This window comes from Gracilinanus agilis, chromosome 1 (genome assembly GCF_016433145.1).
Source record: "Gracilinanus agilis isolate LMUSP501 chromosome 1, AgileGrace, whole genome shotgun sequence".
Lineage (NCBI taxonomy): Eukaryota > Metazoa > Chordata > Mammalia > Didelphimorphia > Didelphidae > Gracilinanus > Gracilinanus agilis.
The window spans coordinates 194,119,831-194,139,431 of NC_058130.1; the positions used below are offsets into that span (position 1 = coordinate 194,119,831).

Consider the following 19,601-nt stretch of genomic DNA (forward strand, 5'->3'; position numbering starts at 1 on the left):
TGTTCTTTTCCATATCAGCCAAGATAGTAAAGTGTGTTTGATTGGGAGTTTCAAAGGCTGGGAAAGCAAACCAGAGGAATCTAGGATTTGGAATACAGACAAAGTTTTCCAGCCAATGTAGACTCATGCCCTGAAGAGCAAGGAGCCATCTCTGGGAGTTACTTTTGAGGATTCCACTCTAGGGGAAAGATTTACCCAACAGTCATGCCATATCTGTACATGAATTTAGTAAGACCAATTCTATGTAGGAACTAAACTAAATTATGAGCCTAATTCCTCTCACCCCAGGGGAAATTATGTCACAATGTGTTGGAGGGAAATGTTAGACTTTATTTTTACCAGCTCTTCTGAAAGTGAATTGATATTAAATGGTTAAATGAAACTAGGGCACTAATCACAGGCCCCTAATTATGGGGAATGGGGTGTTCACATAATCAATAAAGGCTTGAGCTGATGGCAGTAGAGAAAAGAAATCCTTATTCTTAAAAGATTTATTTATCTGCAAGAACCCCAAAGGGATGTGGAGCAATTTGGCTTTGGGAGAGAGAAGTCAGAGCACACACTCACTACATACACAATAATTGCATGTAAGAGGTCTGATCAAGAGAGTTCCAAGTCAACTTGACCAGATTATAGAGGATGAACCTTTGGCTGGAGGCATCTGAAGGGTAGCTCTAATGAAGGTAGACATGGACACTAGCACTTTGCTGGAAGGACCCAAGGAATTCCTCTGATTGTTTGTCATTGACTGGGCTACCTCTATAATAACTGGCAACTTATTAGACTTACTGCTCCTCCTTTATTAAAGCAAGTTGATCAGGCTTTTCTCTCTTCTCCCGTCTTTCCACAGCTTCCTTTTTTTCTCCTCCCTGCTCCTTTGTCTTACTCTTACTTCTCTCACTTTTACTTTCTCCCCTTCTCCATTCACCTCTTTCTTTGGCCAGGGCTAGATCAGAGTATACAATAAAAGGGGAGGAGGGTTTCTCTATCCATTCCCAGAGGCGATTAATGGTGAGTTGCAGGTAAAATACATGACAAGTTGTATGTGCTTACCCAGGTAGCATAAGCTTCTTACACCTCAAAGTTCTGATGACTTCTAATGTTCTAATTCCTTTTTTTGGCACATATCAGAGATTAGAATTACTGAAGCTAGACCTTCCCTGCCTTAGGACCTAACATACTGGTAAAGTTCTTGCAAGAGGAGGGAGTGTATTTTCCCCATCACGTTGGGGCACAATTTCCCTTGGGGTGGGAGGAATTGGGCTCATAATTTAGTTCATAAATTCCACTTCTACTTGACCTGAGAAGTGATCCTGAGAGTGAACTTTCCCAGTCTTGGATTCCTGGAGGACAGGAATCATGAATTATGCCATGGTGAAAAGGGTTGAAGGGTAGGGGACAGGAGATCTGGAATTTGTCAATTCCTCCCACTATTGACATGATTTATTCAGACAGCACCCATCTGACATGAAAGAGATCATTTACTCTGCAACACTAGACTTGTGTTTACCTTCAGGGGAGATCTAATAGACTTTTTGAGTGTTTTGTGATTCTATTTCTGTTCACAGTTGCCTTTGTGTTTTCTGCATTTTCTGTGAAGGTAAAATAAAGGTTATCCACTGCTGAGATAGACAAATACATCTTGTGTCTACCCAGGTGCAAGAGATCCTATTACCACATTTGGGAAACAGCATCTCTTTACAATGAATATATAAAGACAGTTCCCCAAAGTGAAAAACAATGATCCTTTGGGACCAGACTCCAGGATTTGACTGGATGTATGAGAGCCCAGAATCCTTTGGGGAGGTCCTTTGGCTACCAGGTATTACATGCAATTGTGCTATAGAGAAAGAAGTTCAAAATAAAGTATTATATTAGATCTAAGAAATTGGGGAAAGCTTCAGGGAAGAGGTGGGATTTCATAGACTTTCAGGGACAAAAGGGACCTAAGAGGTGATGTCTAGATTTGTTTAAGCTCTAAATACATGATCCTATGAGTCTTAAATCCTAGGTGATTCTGGACCAGTGATGGTGAACCTTTTAGAGACCATGTGCGGTGGCCTGCCACCCCACTGAGTGCTGGGCATGCCCCGCACCCCCCCTTTATCCCACACAGGGGAGGGAGAAAGCATGCTCATTGGGCTGCCAGGTAGAAGGTAGTTGAGGTGAAGAATGTCCTCAGGGAGTGTCGAGAGGGAGAGAAGAGTGGCCTTATTGCTCTGCTCTCCTCCAGCTCTGCCACCTGTCAGCCACCTACCTTCCCTGCTGTGTGCTCCCATTGGGCTGCTGGACAGAGGGATGGGGAATGTGAAAAAAATGTCATCAAGCACAGTGGAGAGGAAGAAGGGAGCAGCTCCACCTGAGTCCCTTTGCCTTTCTAGTAACAAACTCTGGTGTGTGTGCCCACACCAGCTCTCTGAGTGCCATCTTTTACACACATGCCATAGGTTCACCATCAGTTAAAGGCTAAGAGAAAAAAAACTTGCTTAAAGTCAAGCATCTAGCAAATAAAGACCCAGGTCTTCTGATAAACAAGTCTAGTCTCTTTCTTCTATGCCTTTGAAAGAGCTGGACTTTAAGGGATACAGAAGATTTTTATCAGACAAGAAGAGGAGGGAATGCATTCTAGATATACTGAACAGAAAGCTGAGAAAAGAAAGTAGTATGGAATAGGGAATAAAGTCCAGAAAATCATAGTTCAAATCCTGCCTAAGACATTTACATGAATAACTTTACTGGTAAGATTAATGTCTCTCATACATTCTCATCATCTTGGCCTGACAGAAGGGTTGATGCTTCCTTGTCCTGCCTCTCTCCATCCCTTATGTTCTCATTTATTTAGTTTTAAATCTGAGGCATAGAGCTGGCATAAAGGTCAAAGAAGAGTAATTATTTGGCTTATTAAATAGATTAAATAAAAAGTGAAAGGCTTGGCAACAGGGACCATTCTGGAAGTATTTTAGTATATTAGGTTGTAACAAACCTCATGATAAAGGTTATTATTGGGATTAATTAGCTTAAGATACAACTTGCCTCACCTCTAGAGGATAACTCTACCTCCCTACCCACTTTTCAACTAAGTACAGCTCCCCGAGTCTCAGAATGACTCCATTCTGTATCTTTAATCTTTTGTATGGTGCTTGCTACATGGCACATGGTAGACATTTAATATATGGTCATTATCTTGATATGGCAAAGTGCTTACTGTATTAACAAAAATTATCAATAAAATTCCTGCCCAATTAATTATACAAATCTTGCATAAATAGGAGAGAATTAGTACTTTCAAATCTGACCAGGACCTTAAAAATTATCTAGTTCAGGAGGTCTTAATCTTGGATCCATGGGTCCCCAAGAGGCCGATGAATAAATTTCTGGGGTTCTATTGACTTAGATGGGGAAAAAATCCTCTTAACTTGCACTGATCTAACTGAAATTTATCATTTCCTTCAATTGTAGACTTAAAAAACAAAACATTATTTTGAAAAAGGGATCATTAACTTCATATGTCTGCCAAAGGGTCCACAAGACACACAAAAATGTCAGAAATTCCTGATTCAGTCCTACTTTTCATTTTACAGAGGAGGAAACAAAGGCACAGAGAAGGAAGTGACCTGACAAAATTCATCCATGTTGTCAACATCAGGGAGGCAGGTAGGTTGTGCAGTGGATAGAAAGAAAGGTCTAGTGTTTAGGAAGATCTGAGTTTAAATCCAGTCTCTGATACCTACTAGCTGTACAATAAATTACTTAATCACTATCTACCTCAGTTTCCCCAATTATAAAATTGGTATAAGAAGCCTCCTAGGTCATTGTGAAGACCATATTAGATAATATTCTTGGAATAGTGCTAGGCACACAGCAAGTGCATAAATAACTACTCATACCATTCAACCACATGGACAAATAATAATTTTTCAGATTTGAAAGCTTGAGACCGAATGTATCAAGGACACCAATATAAGATTTTTTTAAAAATTCTGGTCACAATTTAAAATTAATTTTTTGTTGTTACATCTCTTTCTTTGAGACCAAATATCTTAGAATCTGCTAATAAGTTTGGATTCTTTGTGGCTGTCTCATGCAGTCACACTGAATTACACTGATATGTGTTTATACCATAAAACTGGAAAAGGGAAAGCTACAATTACCAAATATTTTCCTTTCAACTGTTGGAGTAAATCTAACATGATGTAATTGAAGGATATTGCAAAGAGAGTAGCTAGGTGGCTCAGTGGACTGAAAACCAAACCTAGAGATGGGAGGTCCTGGGCTTAAATGTGTCCTCAGACACTTCCCAGCTGTGTGACCCTGGGCAAGTCACTTAATCCCCATTGCCTAGCCTTTACTGTTCTTCTGCTTTGGAACCAATACACAGTACTGATTCTAAGAAGGAAGATAAGGGTTTAAAAAAAAATAAAAAGAACGATATTGCAAATGAGGATTTTCCAGGACAGATGGGGTCAACTTTTTTGGATATGTTGCAGCAGCTGCTGCATTGGTCCGAAGGATCTTCTTGTTACAAATGTTGTTAGACCTAGAACCACAGGAGCATAAAACTAGGGCTGGGGCACAAAAGTAGGGCATTTTAGGGGTAGTTAGAATTTGAACCCAATTCTTTTGACTCCGGTTTGTAAGTATCAATGATAATATTTTACTCTAGTCCTTCTAGTCTCCTCTTGACTTGAGTCTAGTACTCTGTCTACTTGCCATACTACCTCCCAGGAAAAACACAAGGGATCATAAGGTAATTCACTATCAACCATGGCAATATTATGTTTTAAAGCATTATAGTTGGAGTGAGGCAGCTAGGTGGTATAATGGATCATGTGGAATCTGGAGTCAGGGAGACTCACCTTCCTGAGTTCAAATCTGGCCTCAGATATTTACTAGCTAGGGGACCCTGGACAAGTCATTTAACCCTGTTTGCCTTAGTTCCTCATTCCCAAAGTGAGCTGAAGAAGAGAATGGCAAACCACTCTAGTATCTTTGCCAAGAAAACACCAGATGGGGTCACTAAGTGAGAAACAACTGAACATCAGCAACAAAATTTGTAAGCTGAGATTAAGAAAATGCTTTGGTACTTATTCTTTGTGGCCATGAATGAGTCACTTCACCCCTCTCGGGCTCAGTTTCTTCATCTGTAAAATGATGGTAGTAATGTGCTTGCCCACTGCCCAAGGCTGGCATGGGAAAAAAAGACTTTGTAAACTGAAAGGTGATGATACTAACCAGTAAGCCTATAGTTTGAGTTTAGCAAGTTCTAGCAGAGCTAGTGACTTGAGGGAATGGAACATAGGAAAGGAAGGAGAGAAAGTAGTAAAGATCCAGTAGTTTGTTGTCCTGCTTAGCTTGGAAAAGGGAGAGGGGACCATTAACAAAAATAAGGAAAGATAGTACAAAAAGGATAAGAAATGGCTAAAGCCATTTTTCAGCCATGTTTCAAATTTGCCTAGACCTCTACTTAATTCTATTTCATCTTCTGGCTGTTTTCCTCTCGATTTGCATCTCTTAGAGAAAACAGAGTGTAAATCCATGACAAAGGCAGTTAGGGATTGAAAGGTCAACTTAAAATGAGTCAGTCTAAGCCTCAGTTTCCTTATTTGAAAAATAAAATCGAAGTTGGATAGGATGACCTAAGCCCTAATGTTCTTCTAGCCCTTCTGGCCCTAACATCCATTAGGTGAACTTAACTTTTTTTTATTAACTTCTTGCCAAAGAACCAAAGGGAATAATTAGTTCTAATGAAAATTTGAGATCATCCACATTTACCCTGAACCAGACCTAGAAGAGATGACTGAGATGCTGCTTCAACCAATACTATCTAAGCAGCATTCCTTCCTACTTTTTCAGAGACCAAATATTGTATATAGGCAACTATTAGTGACTATATATAGGCAGCTAGGTATAGTGAATAGTGCTGGGCCAATAGTCCAGAAAATCTGAATTCAAATTCAGCGTCAGACAGTAGCTGGGTTACTCTGAGCAAGCCACTCAATCCTGTTTGCCTCAGTTTCCTCATCTGTCAAATGAATGGGAGAATGAAATGACAAACCACTCCAGTATTTCTGCCAAGAAAACCCTAGATGAGGTCATGAAGAGTTGGACAAAACTGAAATGACTCAAAGATAATCCTGTATTTGTGAGGAAACTAAGACACAGAGGTATCCTTGGTTAAATCTATGATCCTACAATCCTTTCAGCTGAACTGATGCAGGTGATGATAGTTTCTAATCTCTTAAGGAATGAGTAATTATCAGTCATTCGGTATTCCTCCCTGCCACCTGTCTTGAACCCACCCTTTCTTTCTAAATCAAATAAATCCAGTCAGTGTTGTGAGAAAGTGTTCATTTCTGATGAAGTCAACAGAAGAGAGGAGCCATAAATACTAGAGAGTCTAAACACTGGCTCTGAGACTGCTAGAGGTCCAAATACCATAGGGCTGACTCAACCTTTCATCTCTCATTTCATCTTCAAGGAAACTGACTTTGGTATGTCATCTCTCAGGTGGTGGGAAAGGAATCTTTCAACAAAACTTTAAAACAAAGGCTAAGGACTCTTGAGATCACCCTTCATTTCTCGGTAGAATACAACATTTGGGGGCCAGGAGTCAAACAAATACTTTAGATTGAGAGCTACCATCTGCTTGAAATACATGGATCAATTACGTATCCAAATTTCTTTAAAAAAAAAAAAACAACAGGTGGTAGAAAAGTCTATTCATGTAAAGGTTATCCACATAAATTGTTTTTTGCACCCTATTTTGATTTATGTTCAAATAAAAAAGCATGCCTACACTAACTTTATATTCATCACAAAGAAATATTTCTTATTAGGGAGCCAGACTAGAGTCCAGTACTAGGACATTCAGGGCATTTTTGTGGTTTAGGTCAAATGTGGTATCCATTATTACCTACTAAAAGTTCTCCTTCGTGGATGGTTAACCCCTTCTTCCTTCTTTCAGTTAAGTCTTTACAATGGTTTCTTGAAAGAAGCACTCAGGACACTTTGACTCTGTGGCTGATGATCTAACTTATGGATTGCTGACATAAAAAAATCAGGAAAAAGATTTGTGGAATCTTACTATGAGTGACTCCTTTTCTCTTTTTTTCCCAAAGCAGAGCAATCAAACCAGTTGGATCACAGAGAATTTTATAAACGTGTGCCCTTTCCCAATTGCCAATGACTCATCACAGATCCTTACCTCATCCTCATCCAAGGTAAATTTGATTAAAGAACAAAATTGAGCACAGTATTTTTACAATTGGAAAAGTTTTATTGGTAGCACTTTGAGGTAGCATACTTTTGTAAAAACAGAAAAAGTCAGAGCTGCTCGTCAATTTCCCCTTTACTCAAAGGCACTGTCATGCCCACCCCTGGATGGTTGAAGAAAGTGAAGTTGTATGTATTAATGATCAACCCCTTCCCCTTACTCCCATCTCCCCTAGCAATCCCACCCCAACCCACCCTCATTTGTTTGATTTATAAAACGTGATTAACTCAGTGACAAAGGACCCAGCTAACCACCTATTGATTCTTTTTTCCTATTGGCTTAGCAGTGTAATACATTGGAGAGAACACTAGATTTGGAGCCAGAGGACCTAGGTTGGATATTTATGATCTGTGACCGTGAACAAGTCATTCTCTATCCCTCAGTTTCCTTAACCATGAAATAAAGGGTTGGGGCTAGAAGACTTCTAAAGTTCCTTCCAGTTCTAAATCTAGTATCCTAGAATTTCTTGCCTAAAGGTCTAGCCAACTCTCTTGCCCTGTGGAACTCTCCTTAGTACGTACGCCACGTTCAGAACTGGAGAGCAAAATAGGATACAATGACAACTTTATTCTATTTAATCTCCAAACTGTGATAAATCAAGATAACCTCACTCTGCCTAGACTACAAAAATGTCCAGGTCTACACTACTTCCATGAGATCTGATCCTCCTCCTCTTACCTTGGGAGGTAGCTAGCTTCCTAGGACCCTCAGGCAGATCTATGAGCAGAAAGGCTAAAGCATCACTGGAGCCCAAGTGAGGCCCAAGGTTCTAAAAAGTCACAGGTCAGGAAAAGAGCCTGGTTATTAAATATGAGTAACAAATGTAAATATCCAACTTAGCACTGCACTTAAGACACAAATATACAGCCAGAGCAGGCTAAGAATTAAAGCTGCAAAACGGTCTTGATCAACTTTAAACTTTAATACTGGAATTTAAAAAAAAAAATTGCCTGATATTCATAGGTTAAGAAATTCTTACCTTATTTTAAAAAAGCCCTTTCTTCCCAATTTATTTCACTGTTTGAAAACTGAACACACACACACACACACACACACACACACACACACACACACTCAGTGTCAAAGTGAACAAAGTGACCATGTCCAGACTAGGACAGGAGCCACGCCTGAGCTGCCACTTAGAAACTAACAACAAAAATAAAGTCAGTTGGTAACACGTAAAATCCTCAAAGTCTGCCTAAAAAACAGGCACAAAAGAATCATCTCCACGCGCCACCTGATAAATTCAAACGGCCACAAGACTCACAAACTGAATTTCAGACTTCAAGTAATCCAAGGTGCAGCAAGACTGGGCCCTCAAATAGTCTCGGGCACATTCTTGTGGACACCCCAGGTTTCCCCACAATACAAAAAGTAGAAAACTGTTTACAGTAAATACAAACTAGGATAGGGGTTGGAGGAAGGGAAGGGCATTTTGGGAAAGGGAGAAGAGACACTCTCTGAATAAACTGGCTTTACAAATAGGAATAAATTCTTTAAAATTTTGTACAATGAGAAGGTGCACAGACTGGCATTGAAGCTGTCAGTTCAGGCTTCTTTCTGTTGCAAACAGCAAAAATGATTTCCTCAGGTTTTAACAGTGTCATTTAAAATGCCATAAATTAAATAAGTTAGTTCACATTTTTCCCCAAGCACTTAAATTACATTTTAGTCTCTAATGTGCTCTTGAAGCTCGCTTTAAAAGTTCCAAGTCTCTCCTTCGGATACTGTTCACTCTGTCGCAGCCATATTCTTCCAGTTGTAAAGGTATGTATTTTTCAAGTAGCCCTAGGCCCTGTCCAGTAGGACTGGTAAACAGCTTAGTCCATGCTGGTTTAAAATTTCCGCTGAATCCCAGGAATACCAGACTCCCTGAAACATAAAAGCCCATTTGTTAGCTATAGAGTTCCATGTCAGGCCAGAGGGTGGTCAGACCAGAGATAGCTATAAAAACTACATTCCTTTATATCAGCAAATTAACGCCTACCACCCACATCTCATCCCAAGTAACAAAACACATCCCCATGTTTAAAGTCCTTTAAACATGGTGGCAGTGGAATTGCTTGTCAGCTCCAGGAAGGGGGAGGGAAAAGGAGAGGGAGAGAAAATGAATCATGCAACCATGAAAAAATATTTTAAAATGAAAATAAAATAAAAAATAAAGATAGCGGCCTTCATCTGGGGAGACATGGCCCTATTCCCTCTCACTTCTCTATTCAATTGAAAAATTTTATTTAATTAATTTAGAATACTTTTCCATGATTACATGATTCATATTCTTTCCCTCCCCTATTCCCAACGCCCCTCTCCCCCATAGCCAATGAGCAATTCCCCTGGGTTTTACATGTGTCATTGATTAAGACCTATTTCCATATTATTGATATTTGCACTAGAGTGATCATTTAGAGTCAATATCCCCAATCATATCCCCATGACCCATGTGATCAAGCAGTTGTTTTTCTTCTGTGTTTCCACTCCCACAGTTCTTTCTCTGAATGTGGATAGCGTTCTTTTCCATAAGTCCCTTGGAATTGTCCTGGATTGCTACTAGTAGAGATGTCCATTACATTCGATTATGCCACAGTGTATCCATCTCTACATACAATGTTCTCCAGGTTCTGCTCCTTTCACTCTGCATCAATTTCTGGAGGGCATTCCAGTTCACATGGAATTCCTCCAGTTCATTATGCCTTTCAGCACAATCCACTTCCCTATTCAAAACACTCCTTCCTGACCATTATTCTCTTAACACTTTTTGTCTTCCTCTGTTAGAATCTAAGGTCCTTGAGGGCAGGGACCTCCTTACTTGCTTATATTAATATCCGTAGTTTTATTACAGTGCCCAGCATAGAGTAAGTACATAAAAGAGGTATCCCTTCTGCATAGCAGGGCTCAGCAGCCTGATGCCTTCACAATCTGGAAAATCCATAAAAAAAATTTTGGCCCTCTCTTCCTACCAGAAAAGAAGTCTGAATTTTTTTTTCTTTTTCTTTTATGGGATGTTTATAGTAAAAGAAACTGTGTCTGTTTATAGTGTTAAAAGATAAAATATGTTGATATTATACAATATTATACATATATTTTGTGCATTTCCAAGTTTCTAAACTTTTTTTGTTTTGTCTGCTGGCCTACCCATGTTGTCTGTGGCTTCTGCAAAATTCCCCCAAAATTCCCATTTAATTTCATATGCCAACCCAAGGCATTTTGAAACCATTACAGGGAAAGTGGCAATGTGGATGAGATACCTTTAATATTTGGAGAAAGTATAATGCCTCATTAAAACCTTTTTCATAAGAACAGTTAATGATGAAAAGAGCAAAAGAAGAGAGGGTATGCCTCTTAATTTTTATTCTTTCATTCACTGACAAGTTAAAGCCCCTGATGAACATACAAAAATACACATATCATAAGCAATTGAAAGGATATTTACAAAAAAATGTCAACACAAACCTTTGTTTTGAAGGTGAGCTGGTTTGGCTAATCCCAGAGGTACTAATGCTTCGGAAATATTCAGACTTTTAATTTCTCCTCTTGTGCTCATCAGAACAACTGACCTATATTTAAAAAATTTTAGAGTATTTTATTATCACTCAGTGAAAAATGATCTTTCATGCCTCTCATTTTCACCTGCCTCATCTCCCTTACTTTCTTATAAACCACCTCCAATACAGACAAACTCTAAACTTGGATAAACCATAGATATTTTAGGTCAATTAAACTAGTGAAGGATTCAAGATATAACTCTTAACTGGTGATACTGATTCTACATGTGATAGAAATAATCAGGACTCTCTACCAAAAGCCAAGGAACCTTACCTACCCACAAGATGCGACAAAAGCACTGAGACTTGAGAAATCGTGAAGTTTTGCCTACTTCTGCATAGATGAGAGCTGCCCAGCCCAGACTCAGGAAATGCCTTCAAGCATCTGCCAAGGAATTCAGTCCATCTAGAGAGACATTCTTAACCTGAGATCCATGGAACCCTGCCCCCAAGCTATCTTTGGATTGATTTTTGGCAGTTGGTAAACTTAAATGAGAAAAAAAAAAGTATGTATATATTTATTTTTATTAACCTCTAACTAAATTTAGAATTACTTTCAATTGTGATTTTTAAAAAAAAATCATTATTCTGAGAATAATCTCAATAGCCTGTAAAACTGGCCCCTGGCACAAAAAAAGAGAAGAACCCTTACTCAAGAAGCTACTTCTAGTGGCCCCAGCAGAGTATTCATTTGCACAGTTAATTCTTACTTCTAAGTAGTTTGTCTGCTATTTGATTTGTGAGTTTAAGGGACTATCTTAAATATCTGTGGCAAAATTCATATCATGGGCTGAATTCTGGGGTGTTTAAAATTAATTGTTTACACACACACACACACACACACACACACATAAAACTTTAAAAAACAAGGCCCAGGAAATGTTTCTTCTCTAAGTGTAGCAATCAAAGATAGGGGAAGGGAAAGAAATATCTTTTTTGATATTTATGATTGGATCTAGGGGAAGGGAGAGAGACAGAGGGAGAAAGCCTAGAATAGAGGGAGAGAAAAAATATCAAATAAATATTCTGCTGAATAACAAAAATCAGAATATGTGAAGATCTGTTTCTAATATCAACATAAAATAATGGTAAGCTATATTAAGGACAATCCAAAAATGAAAAAGTTTTAACCAGTAAAATGCACATTTTGGTGGCTTTTTTCAACAAAAGCATATGTCCTATAATGTGCACCAACAATGGTAAATATGATAAATGATTTATCATAGTCTTTGGATTAGAGGGAACTTGAGATCATTAATGAGAGTCTAAAAAGATCTCAACCATTCCTAAAAGACAAGAGTTTTCCTACATGAGGATGACCAAAAGAACCAAATTAAATAAACAAACAAACAAATAAATAAATGAAGTCTCACTTGTCCACATTACTCAAAAGTGATGGCCAAATGAGTCTCTTTATCAAAAAGACCTCATGTGGTTTTTCAAGCTCTATTCATAGATTATGGCCTTGGACCCTCACTTCAGCTCTCTACTCAAGGGTCTATACCCTCAAGAAGAAGTCATCCTTCTGATGTTACTAAGTCCATCTGATATGTTACTAAGCTGTGTAGACAGCCCTCACTTATGCCCAAATCTCTGCAATGCAGAGTGTTCACATTAAGTCCTGTGGGTAGGGGCAGCATCAGTACCTGGATTCAAATTTGGCCTCAAGCACTTCCAAACTGTTTGACCCTGGGCAAGTCTCAACTCCAATTGCCTAGCCTTAGTCCTTCTGTCTTGGAATTGTTACTAAGATGGAAAGTAAGGATTTAAAAAAAAATTCCATTGTGTTCTTTCCTTCTCTTAAAGAGATTCTACAATACAACAATAGATAAACTTCCAGAATTTAAGCCTTCAGAGTCTCCTTGACAAAGAGGCAGCCAAAGTCCACGGACAATGGATAAAAATAGCTAGCCTTTATATTGTGTTTTATGGTTGGCAAAGCATCAATATAGATGTGCTATCTCATTCGCTCCTCAGTAGGTCTGTTGAACTGAAAACAACTCAAGATCACTCGTCTGAGAAAAATAAGAAAAGGAACTGCTCTTCAAAGGACAAAAATGGTGGTGGGGTGGGGAAGACACCAAAAAAGGCATGGACTGTGTTAAAATGTCAGAGTGGAGAGACAAAGCTCAGAGTCAACTAAATGTATTTTATCTTATCAAGGTACTTAAGGATCTTAAAATAGACTACTTTTATTCTATGGAAATATAGTCAGGTAACCTTGTATAGTAGAGAGAGCACTGAATTTGGAGGCTGAAGAAAGCTAGGTTTGAATTGTAGCACAGACAACCATTAGGTGTGTGACCCTGGGCAAGTCACAGTTTGCTAAACCTCAGTTTCCTCACCTGTAAAATGGGATAAAAATACTTGCTGTGGGGAAAGCACTTTAAAAGCCTTAAAAATCCAAAGTGGACTATCATCATCATTATTATTATAGAAAAGGTCACATACCTTGTAGGAATTGATGTTTTTAAATATTCTTTCACACGCTCTATTTCAGTAAAAGAGAAGAATTTGTTTTCAGATACTCGGTAAGGAACACTACAGGCATCCACAACAAGGAGATACAGACCCACACCTGTGAGTGGATAGTTGGTGCCATTGACCTGAGAATACAAAGATATCGCCTGCTATTAATGCCATTTTTGTGGGTTTTTTAACCATTCATTACTCTCATCTCCCATTCTCTTTTTGTTTTCTTTTTTTTTTTTAGAATTCTATTTTTCAATGAAAAAGCATTTATTTTCTTTCCTTTCTACATGGACTAATTTAAAAGGGAGGAAACCCCTTCAAACAAATATTCCTAGTCATGCAAAACAAATTCCACAATTGCCATGTCTCATTCTCCATCCTGAAACCATCCTCGGTTAGGGGGGAGGTAGCAAGCTTCACCACCAGTTCTCTACAATCATAGTTGATCCCTGCACTAATCAGAGTTCTTAAGTTTTTTCAAAGTTCTCAACAGTTGTTGTTACTGTAAAAATTGTTCTCCTGGTTATGTTTATTTCTCTTCGTATCAGTTCATACAAATCTTACCAGGTTTTCTCTTCCATGTCTTACAGAACAGTAATATTCTACTACATTACTATATCAAATTTGCTCAGTCAGTCCCCAGTAAGTGGATACTGTCTTAGGTCTAGTTCTTTACCACTACAAAATGAGCTACTATAAATATGTTTGTATATGTGAGTCCTTTTCATCTTTCTTTCATCTCTTTGAGGTACAGGTGTAGTTGTTCATGTTTTTGAATACTAGATACGCCACGATTCAAACTGTACATGTTTCTTTTCCAATGAGTCTAAGAGCTCACAACATAGTACTTGCATGAGGGATGTTTTCCATTTTATTTTGCATTCCTATTTGCACAGTGATTAGCAGGAAAATTTATTTTTGTGAATTCAATTGTGGCCTCAGATATTAGCAGCTGTGTGACTCTGGGAAAGTCACTTAACCCTGCCTTAGTTTCCATATCTGTAAAATGAGCTGGAGAAGGAAATGGAAAACCACTCTGGTATCTTTATCAAGAAAACTCCAAATGAGGTCACAAACAACAAACATGACCAAACAACAAATATTTGGGCTGTGAGGTGGCATGGTGGATAGGTTACTGGGTCTGCAGTCAGGAAGACTCTAGCCTCAGACACTAATTAGCTGTGTGACCCGAGGCAAGTTACTTAACCTTGTTTGCCTCAGTTTTCTCATCTGCAAAATGAGCTGGAGAAGAAAATGGCAAACAACCTCAGTCTCTTTACCAAGAAAACTCCAAATGGGGTCTCAAAGAGTCAACATATTGAAATAAATGAAGAACAGCAAAGCATTTAACAAACGCTTGTTGGGTTGAGTCTCATTGGAGTCTGTCAGAACTTTGCTATATCTACATATGTATAGATAGATAAATAGATATGTATTTTTAAAATTTTTTTAATTTTTAAAATATTTTTCCATGTTTCCATGTTTCATTCTCTTTCCCTCCCAGATCCAATAAGCACTTCCACTGGGTCATACAAATGTAATCACTTATACCTATTTCCATATTATTCATTTAGAACCGTGCTATATATTACTGCTCTTAATAATCATAGAAAGGGCTGATTGTGAGTAAAAGCCCAATACAACCATTACCACCACTCACTACAGCTATTTCTGCTGATGCCTCTGCAGTACACAAGGGCTGAATTCTTATGCAAGTTTTGTCTTTTTAAAAAGGGTAAATTTCTAGGCACAATTCAATCACTCTGTATCCTAGTGGGCAGGCACCACCTCTCAGCTACAGCAATTTAATCATTGTTTTATAAGTTCAGAATAAAATGTTACACTACAAATCCAGCTTTGCAGAACACCAACTCTATGTAACGAGTTTAACCCTCTGATACTCAGCTGATACCCAAGACACTGATGCTCAATCTCAGACAGTGTGGGCACACTTTAGGAATATAAACTCACCTTTTCTTTTAAAAATAAAACCCTTACCTTCTGCCTTAGAATCAACACTGTCTATTGGTTCTAAGGTAGAAGAGCAGCAAGAGCTAGACAATGGCGATTAAATGACTTGCCCAGAACCACACAGCTAAGAGGTGTCTGAGGCCAGATTGGTACTCCCAACTCTAGTCTTGGCTCTCAGTGCTCTGAGCCACCCAGCTACAACCCAATATAAACTCATCTTAATCTTAGTTTGAACTAAAGGTAATTATGAAGGTAAATCTTCTCTGGCTGCAGAGGGAAAAAATAAAAGCAATACAAATAAAAGCCAACTACTTTGAGGGCTCTCTCTGCAACTGCTCCTTTCCAATGGCACAGATCAGCAAGAACTGATTTTACCAATAAATAACCATCTCAGAAACAATTTGTGTTGATGGGCCAATGATCTAGATCAGTGGTTCCCTAACTTTTTTGGCCTACCGCCCCCTTTCCAGAAAAAATATTACTTAGCCCCCCTGGAAATTATTATTTTTTTAATTTTAATAGCAATTAATAGGAAAGATAAATACACCTTTGGCCATCACTGCTCCCTTGGATCGCTGCAGCACCCACCAGGAGGCGGTAGCGCCCACTTTGGGAATCACTGATCTAGATTCAGATCTTGCCCCTGCAACTTAGAAGCTATTTGATTTTAGGCATGTCACTTAACTTCTCGAAGTCCTAGTTTCCTTCTCTGTAAAATTGGACAATATTGGAATACCTACTTTTACAGGGCTGTGATGAAGCTCCAATGAGATAATGCAGAAAAAAAAACCTCTACAAACTTAAATATTATATAAATTTCTTTCACAATTTCACAATTATTATCTTCAAATAAACAAGAGTTCACCAATTAGCTTTTACTCACAGAGATGAAAGATTTATTTCCACGTTGAATGTCTGCTTTACTAGGAGACTGGAACTGTATAGGGAGGTAGAACTTATGAGGATCACTGGTAAACACCATCTAGGTAAAGAAAAGAGTCAACACACATCATCTGAATTTTGCTGCAAAAATTACCTCTCCCAAAAAGAGTAAACTTGATTGCCTGGAGCTCCTAGGTCAATGATTTTTCACATTTTCAGGGACTATAGAACGACTTTCTCAGTCATTCTTCAGGATCCTGAATCCCTACTTTTGGTGAAGGGTTGAAACAAAGCAACTGAATGACAAGCTTTTATCTTTTCACTCCCCAACTCAAAACATTTCAGTGGTTCCTTATTTTCTATCACATCAAATATAAATTGTTGTGTGTGGCTGTCAAAACTGAAGTGTCAAACTCAAAATGAAAAGGATTCCTACAACTAAATATAAATTTTATTCATTTTGTTCAAGATTTCTCAATTACCTTTCAATTGGTCTGATCTTACTCTGGAGTAGTTGGGAGATTGATACCCCTGCTCTAGAATATGGCTTTGACTTATAACTTAGACCCCTCTACTCCAGTCATATTCTTCACTGTTTCTCAAATGTATTATACTTTTTCCTGTCTCTGGATCCATTCAGAATGCTGTCTTGTCCTGTCTCTGCCTATCCACCACTTGAACATCCTTCAAGTTCCATATTCTCCAAAAAACAGGTTTCTTCCTCAAAGGAACTAAAAATATTATAGTCTATCACTCCATCTAATATTTTAATTGACTGTTTGATTTGTTCTCTAATTGTTTCATGTACATTAGATTTATTTCCCAAACAAATTGTAAGAAACCTTTGGTAACTATTTTGTACACCTATGAAGTATAAAAATATAGACCGAAATTATAAATGCTTCATGTAATATTGTGTAACACCATAAATCACTGTCAATCTTAGAACTTTAATTTTCTCAAAAAAAATCCTCTAATATACTTCAAGGTTGTTAAAAAGCTCCTAAGGGGGCAAATGGGTGACTCAGTGCATAAAGAGCCATGTCTAGAGACAGGGGGTCCTTAGTTCAAATCTAGCTTCAGACACTTCCTATTTGTGTGTTCCTAAGGCACGTCACTTACTCTTTGCTTAGCCATTACTATACTTCTACCTTGGAACCATAGTATTGATTGTTAAGATGGAAGGCAAGAATTTTTAAAAAGAAGGAGCAAAAAGCTCCCAAGTCTCCTTGCATCAGATGAACTCCGTAGACAGATCCAACTGAGGAATTAAACTAGAGATATATTGTCAATCAAACTAAAACCTAGGCTGATCAATGAAAAAGAATAAAACAACAAAAATATTAAAACAAAAAAGTGTTTATGAATGGATGGAAATTTTTCAAGGAAGGGTGGTGCTTTTCCCAGAAGAATGTTTATTCTATGTGATGGGAAAGCCTAATATAACCATTGACTGTTTTAGTTTACTCTTACCAATGACTCTGGGAACAGAAAAAAACAAAAGAGCGGACGTGGTAAGGAAACAACTTTTATTTTTCCCAGACTCCCCTAGTGTTGATAAGAAAGAAAAGATTAAAATATATTTTCCCACCAAAATATACAGTGTATTGTTTTAATTTTCACTTTAAAAAAATCTCACCTATCTCATATTTTTTCTTTTTCAACTTTAGTTTTGCTTTTCACAGATGAAACTGTTTTCAAAAAGCTAATCTCTAACCTTTCCCCTAAATGTATTTTTGTTTCTGTGGTTTACCCAAAATCTTGCCACATGAATTTTTTTAATTTCTTATGAAAGTTTATTTCCCTTTTTTAGAGAGATCAGCATCAAAGGGAAGGAAGTATGTGTGTGATATTGCACTAAGCATTCTGGTAAGGAGTTATTATGCTATGCATTTATTTTCATCTGTGATGAGTTCATTTTCATTTTGAACCCCTTCTTGTGCATGTAATTTTTAAGTCACATTTTGGCTGTTATCTCTCTCTGTCCAGGAAGACCTCAATTCAAGACCTGCCTCTACTACATACTAGTTATGTGACCCTAAATAAGTGATTCAGCTTCTCAGCACTCAAGGCCAAAGGTTAAGAAAACAAGTTTCTGAGAAGGTGATGATTTACATGGGTAAAGGCTGAAGAGTTCCCTATAAGAATAAAATCTCTAGTGATCCCAAGTCCTTTTTCAAAGCAATGGGCATTCTCTAAAAAGAGCTAATAAAAAATGGAAGAGAAAAGGAAGCAATAATTTGTACATCACTGAAATATAAAAATATAGATAGTGGGATTATAAATTAGCAGAATCATATTAAATGTAAAAAAGAAAGATGGCGAGTATGGTGACACATTCCTGTGTTCTCTACTGATGGGAAGGCCAAGGCTTGAATTTTAGAGTTCTGAGTTGAACACCAATCAGGTATCTACACTGAATCTGGCACCAGATGGTAAGCTCCGGGGAAGGGATGGCCACCAGGCTGCCCAAGGAAAAGTGAATTAGCTCAGGTTGGAAAAACAGAGTAAAACTTCTCTGCTTATCACTACTGAGATCAATCCATGAATGGCTAATGTAATTCTAGCCTCAGCAAGGTAGGGAGACCCAGTTTAGAAAAAATATTTATGTTATATATATTTATGTATAAGTATAAATATATGTAATACATATGAACTATATTAAAGTATATTCTCTACATTACAAAGTCAGGTAGGTGGTTTTCAGACCCTGTTAATCCAAAGTAAACAGGAAAGACAAAATTTCTTACATTCTTTTCTAGTCCAATTTCTATAAATATCAAAAGCTTCAGCACTGGGCTAGATAATAAAAGCTAGCATTTACATGATGTTTTAAGGTTTGCAAAGCACTTTATAAATACCATCTCATTTATCTTCCTAACAACTCTAGGAGGTAAATGCTATGATTATATTTATTTTACAGACAAAAACTGAGGCCAAAGTTAAATGACCTGCTCAGTGACACAGCTAGCATGTGTCTGAAACCAGATTTTGAACACAGGTCTTCCTAATACCAGGTCCAGCACTTTATCCACTATGCCCCCTAACTGGTTAAAAATTATGGGATGCCACCATGAATTTTAACTTGTTAACTTGTCTTTCAAAGGAGCTGTGATCTCATTGATTTCGGTACTCCTATCCATATATAAATCCTCCATGGAACTTATCTCAATGGGCAGAAAGATTTTCCTCAGATTCTTTTCCATTTTATTTCTTTTGTCATCCAGTATAGTATTTAGTCTGTCCTTCCTTCCTTCCTTTGTTTCTTTGTTCCTTCCTTCCTTCCTTCCTTCCTTCCTTCCTTCCTTCCTTCCTTCCTTCCTTCCTTCCTTCCTTCCTTCCTTCCTTCCTTTTTTCCCTTCCTTCTTTTCTCCCCTTCTTCCTTTTCCCCAAAGATTGGCATGGGAACTTTTGACCTATTTCACTACCAGTTTGTCCTTCTTTCGGTCTGCCTCCAGAGG

The 19,601-nt window shown here is 38.0% G+C and overlaps 1 protein-coding gene across 1 annotated transcript in view; it reads right to left on the reverse strand.

Annotated features, from left to right (window-relative positions):
* Nucleotides 1-8,375: 8,375 nt before the first annotated feature.
* CEMIP2 (cell migration inducing hyaluronidase 2) overlaps nucleotides 8,376-19,601 on the reverse strand; it is a 79,265-nt gene continuing 68,039 nt past the window's right edge. Inside the window, exons 21-24 of the mRNA XM_044678487.1 lie at nucleotides 16,142-16,240; nucleotides 13,267-13,421; nucleotides 10,724-10,827; nucleotides 8,376-9,145 (exon numbers count right to left, since the gene is read on the reverse strand). Coding sequence (XP_044534422.1) covers nucleotides 8,949-9,145; nucleotides 10,724-10,827; nucleotides 13,267-13,421; nucleotides 16,142-16,240 — 555 coding nt within the window. The 3' untranslated portion in view covers nucleotides 8,376-8,948. The remainder of the gene's footprint in view (nucleotides 9,146-10,723; nucleotides 10,828-13,266; nucleotides 13,422-16,141; nucleotides 16,241-19,601) is intronic.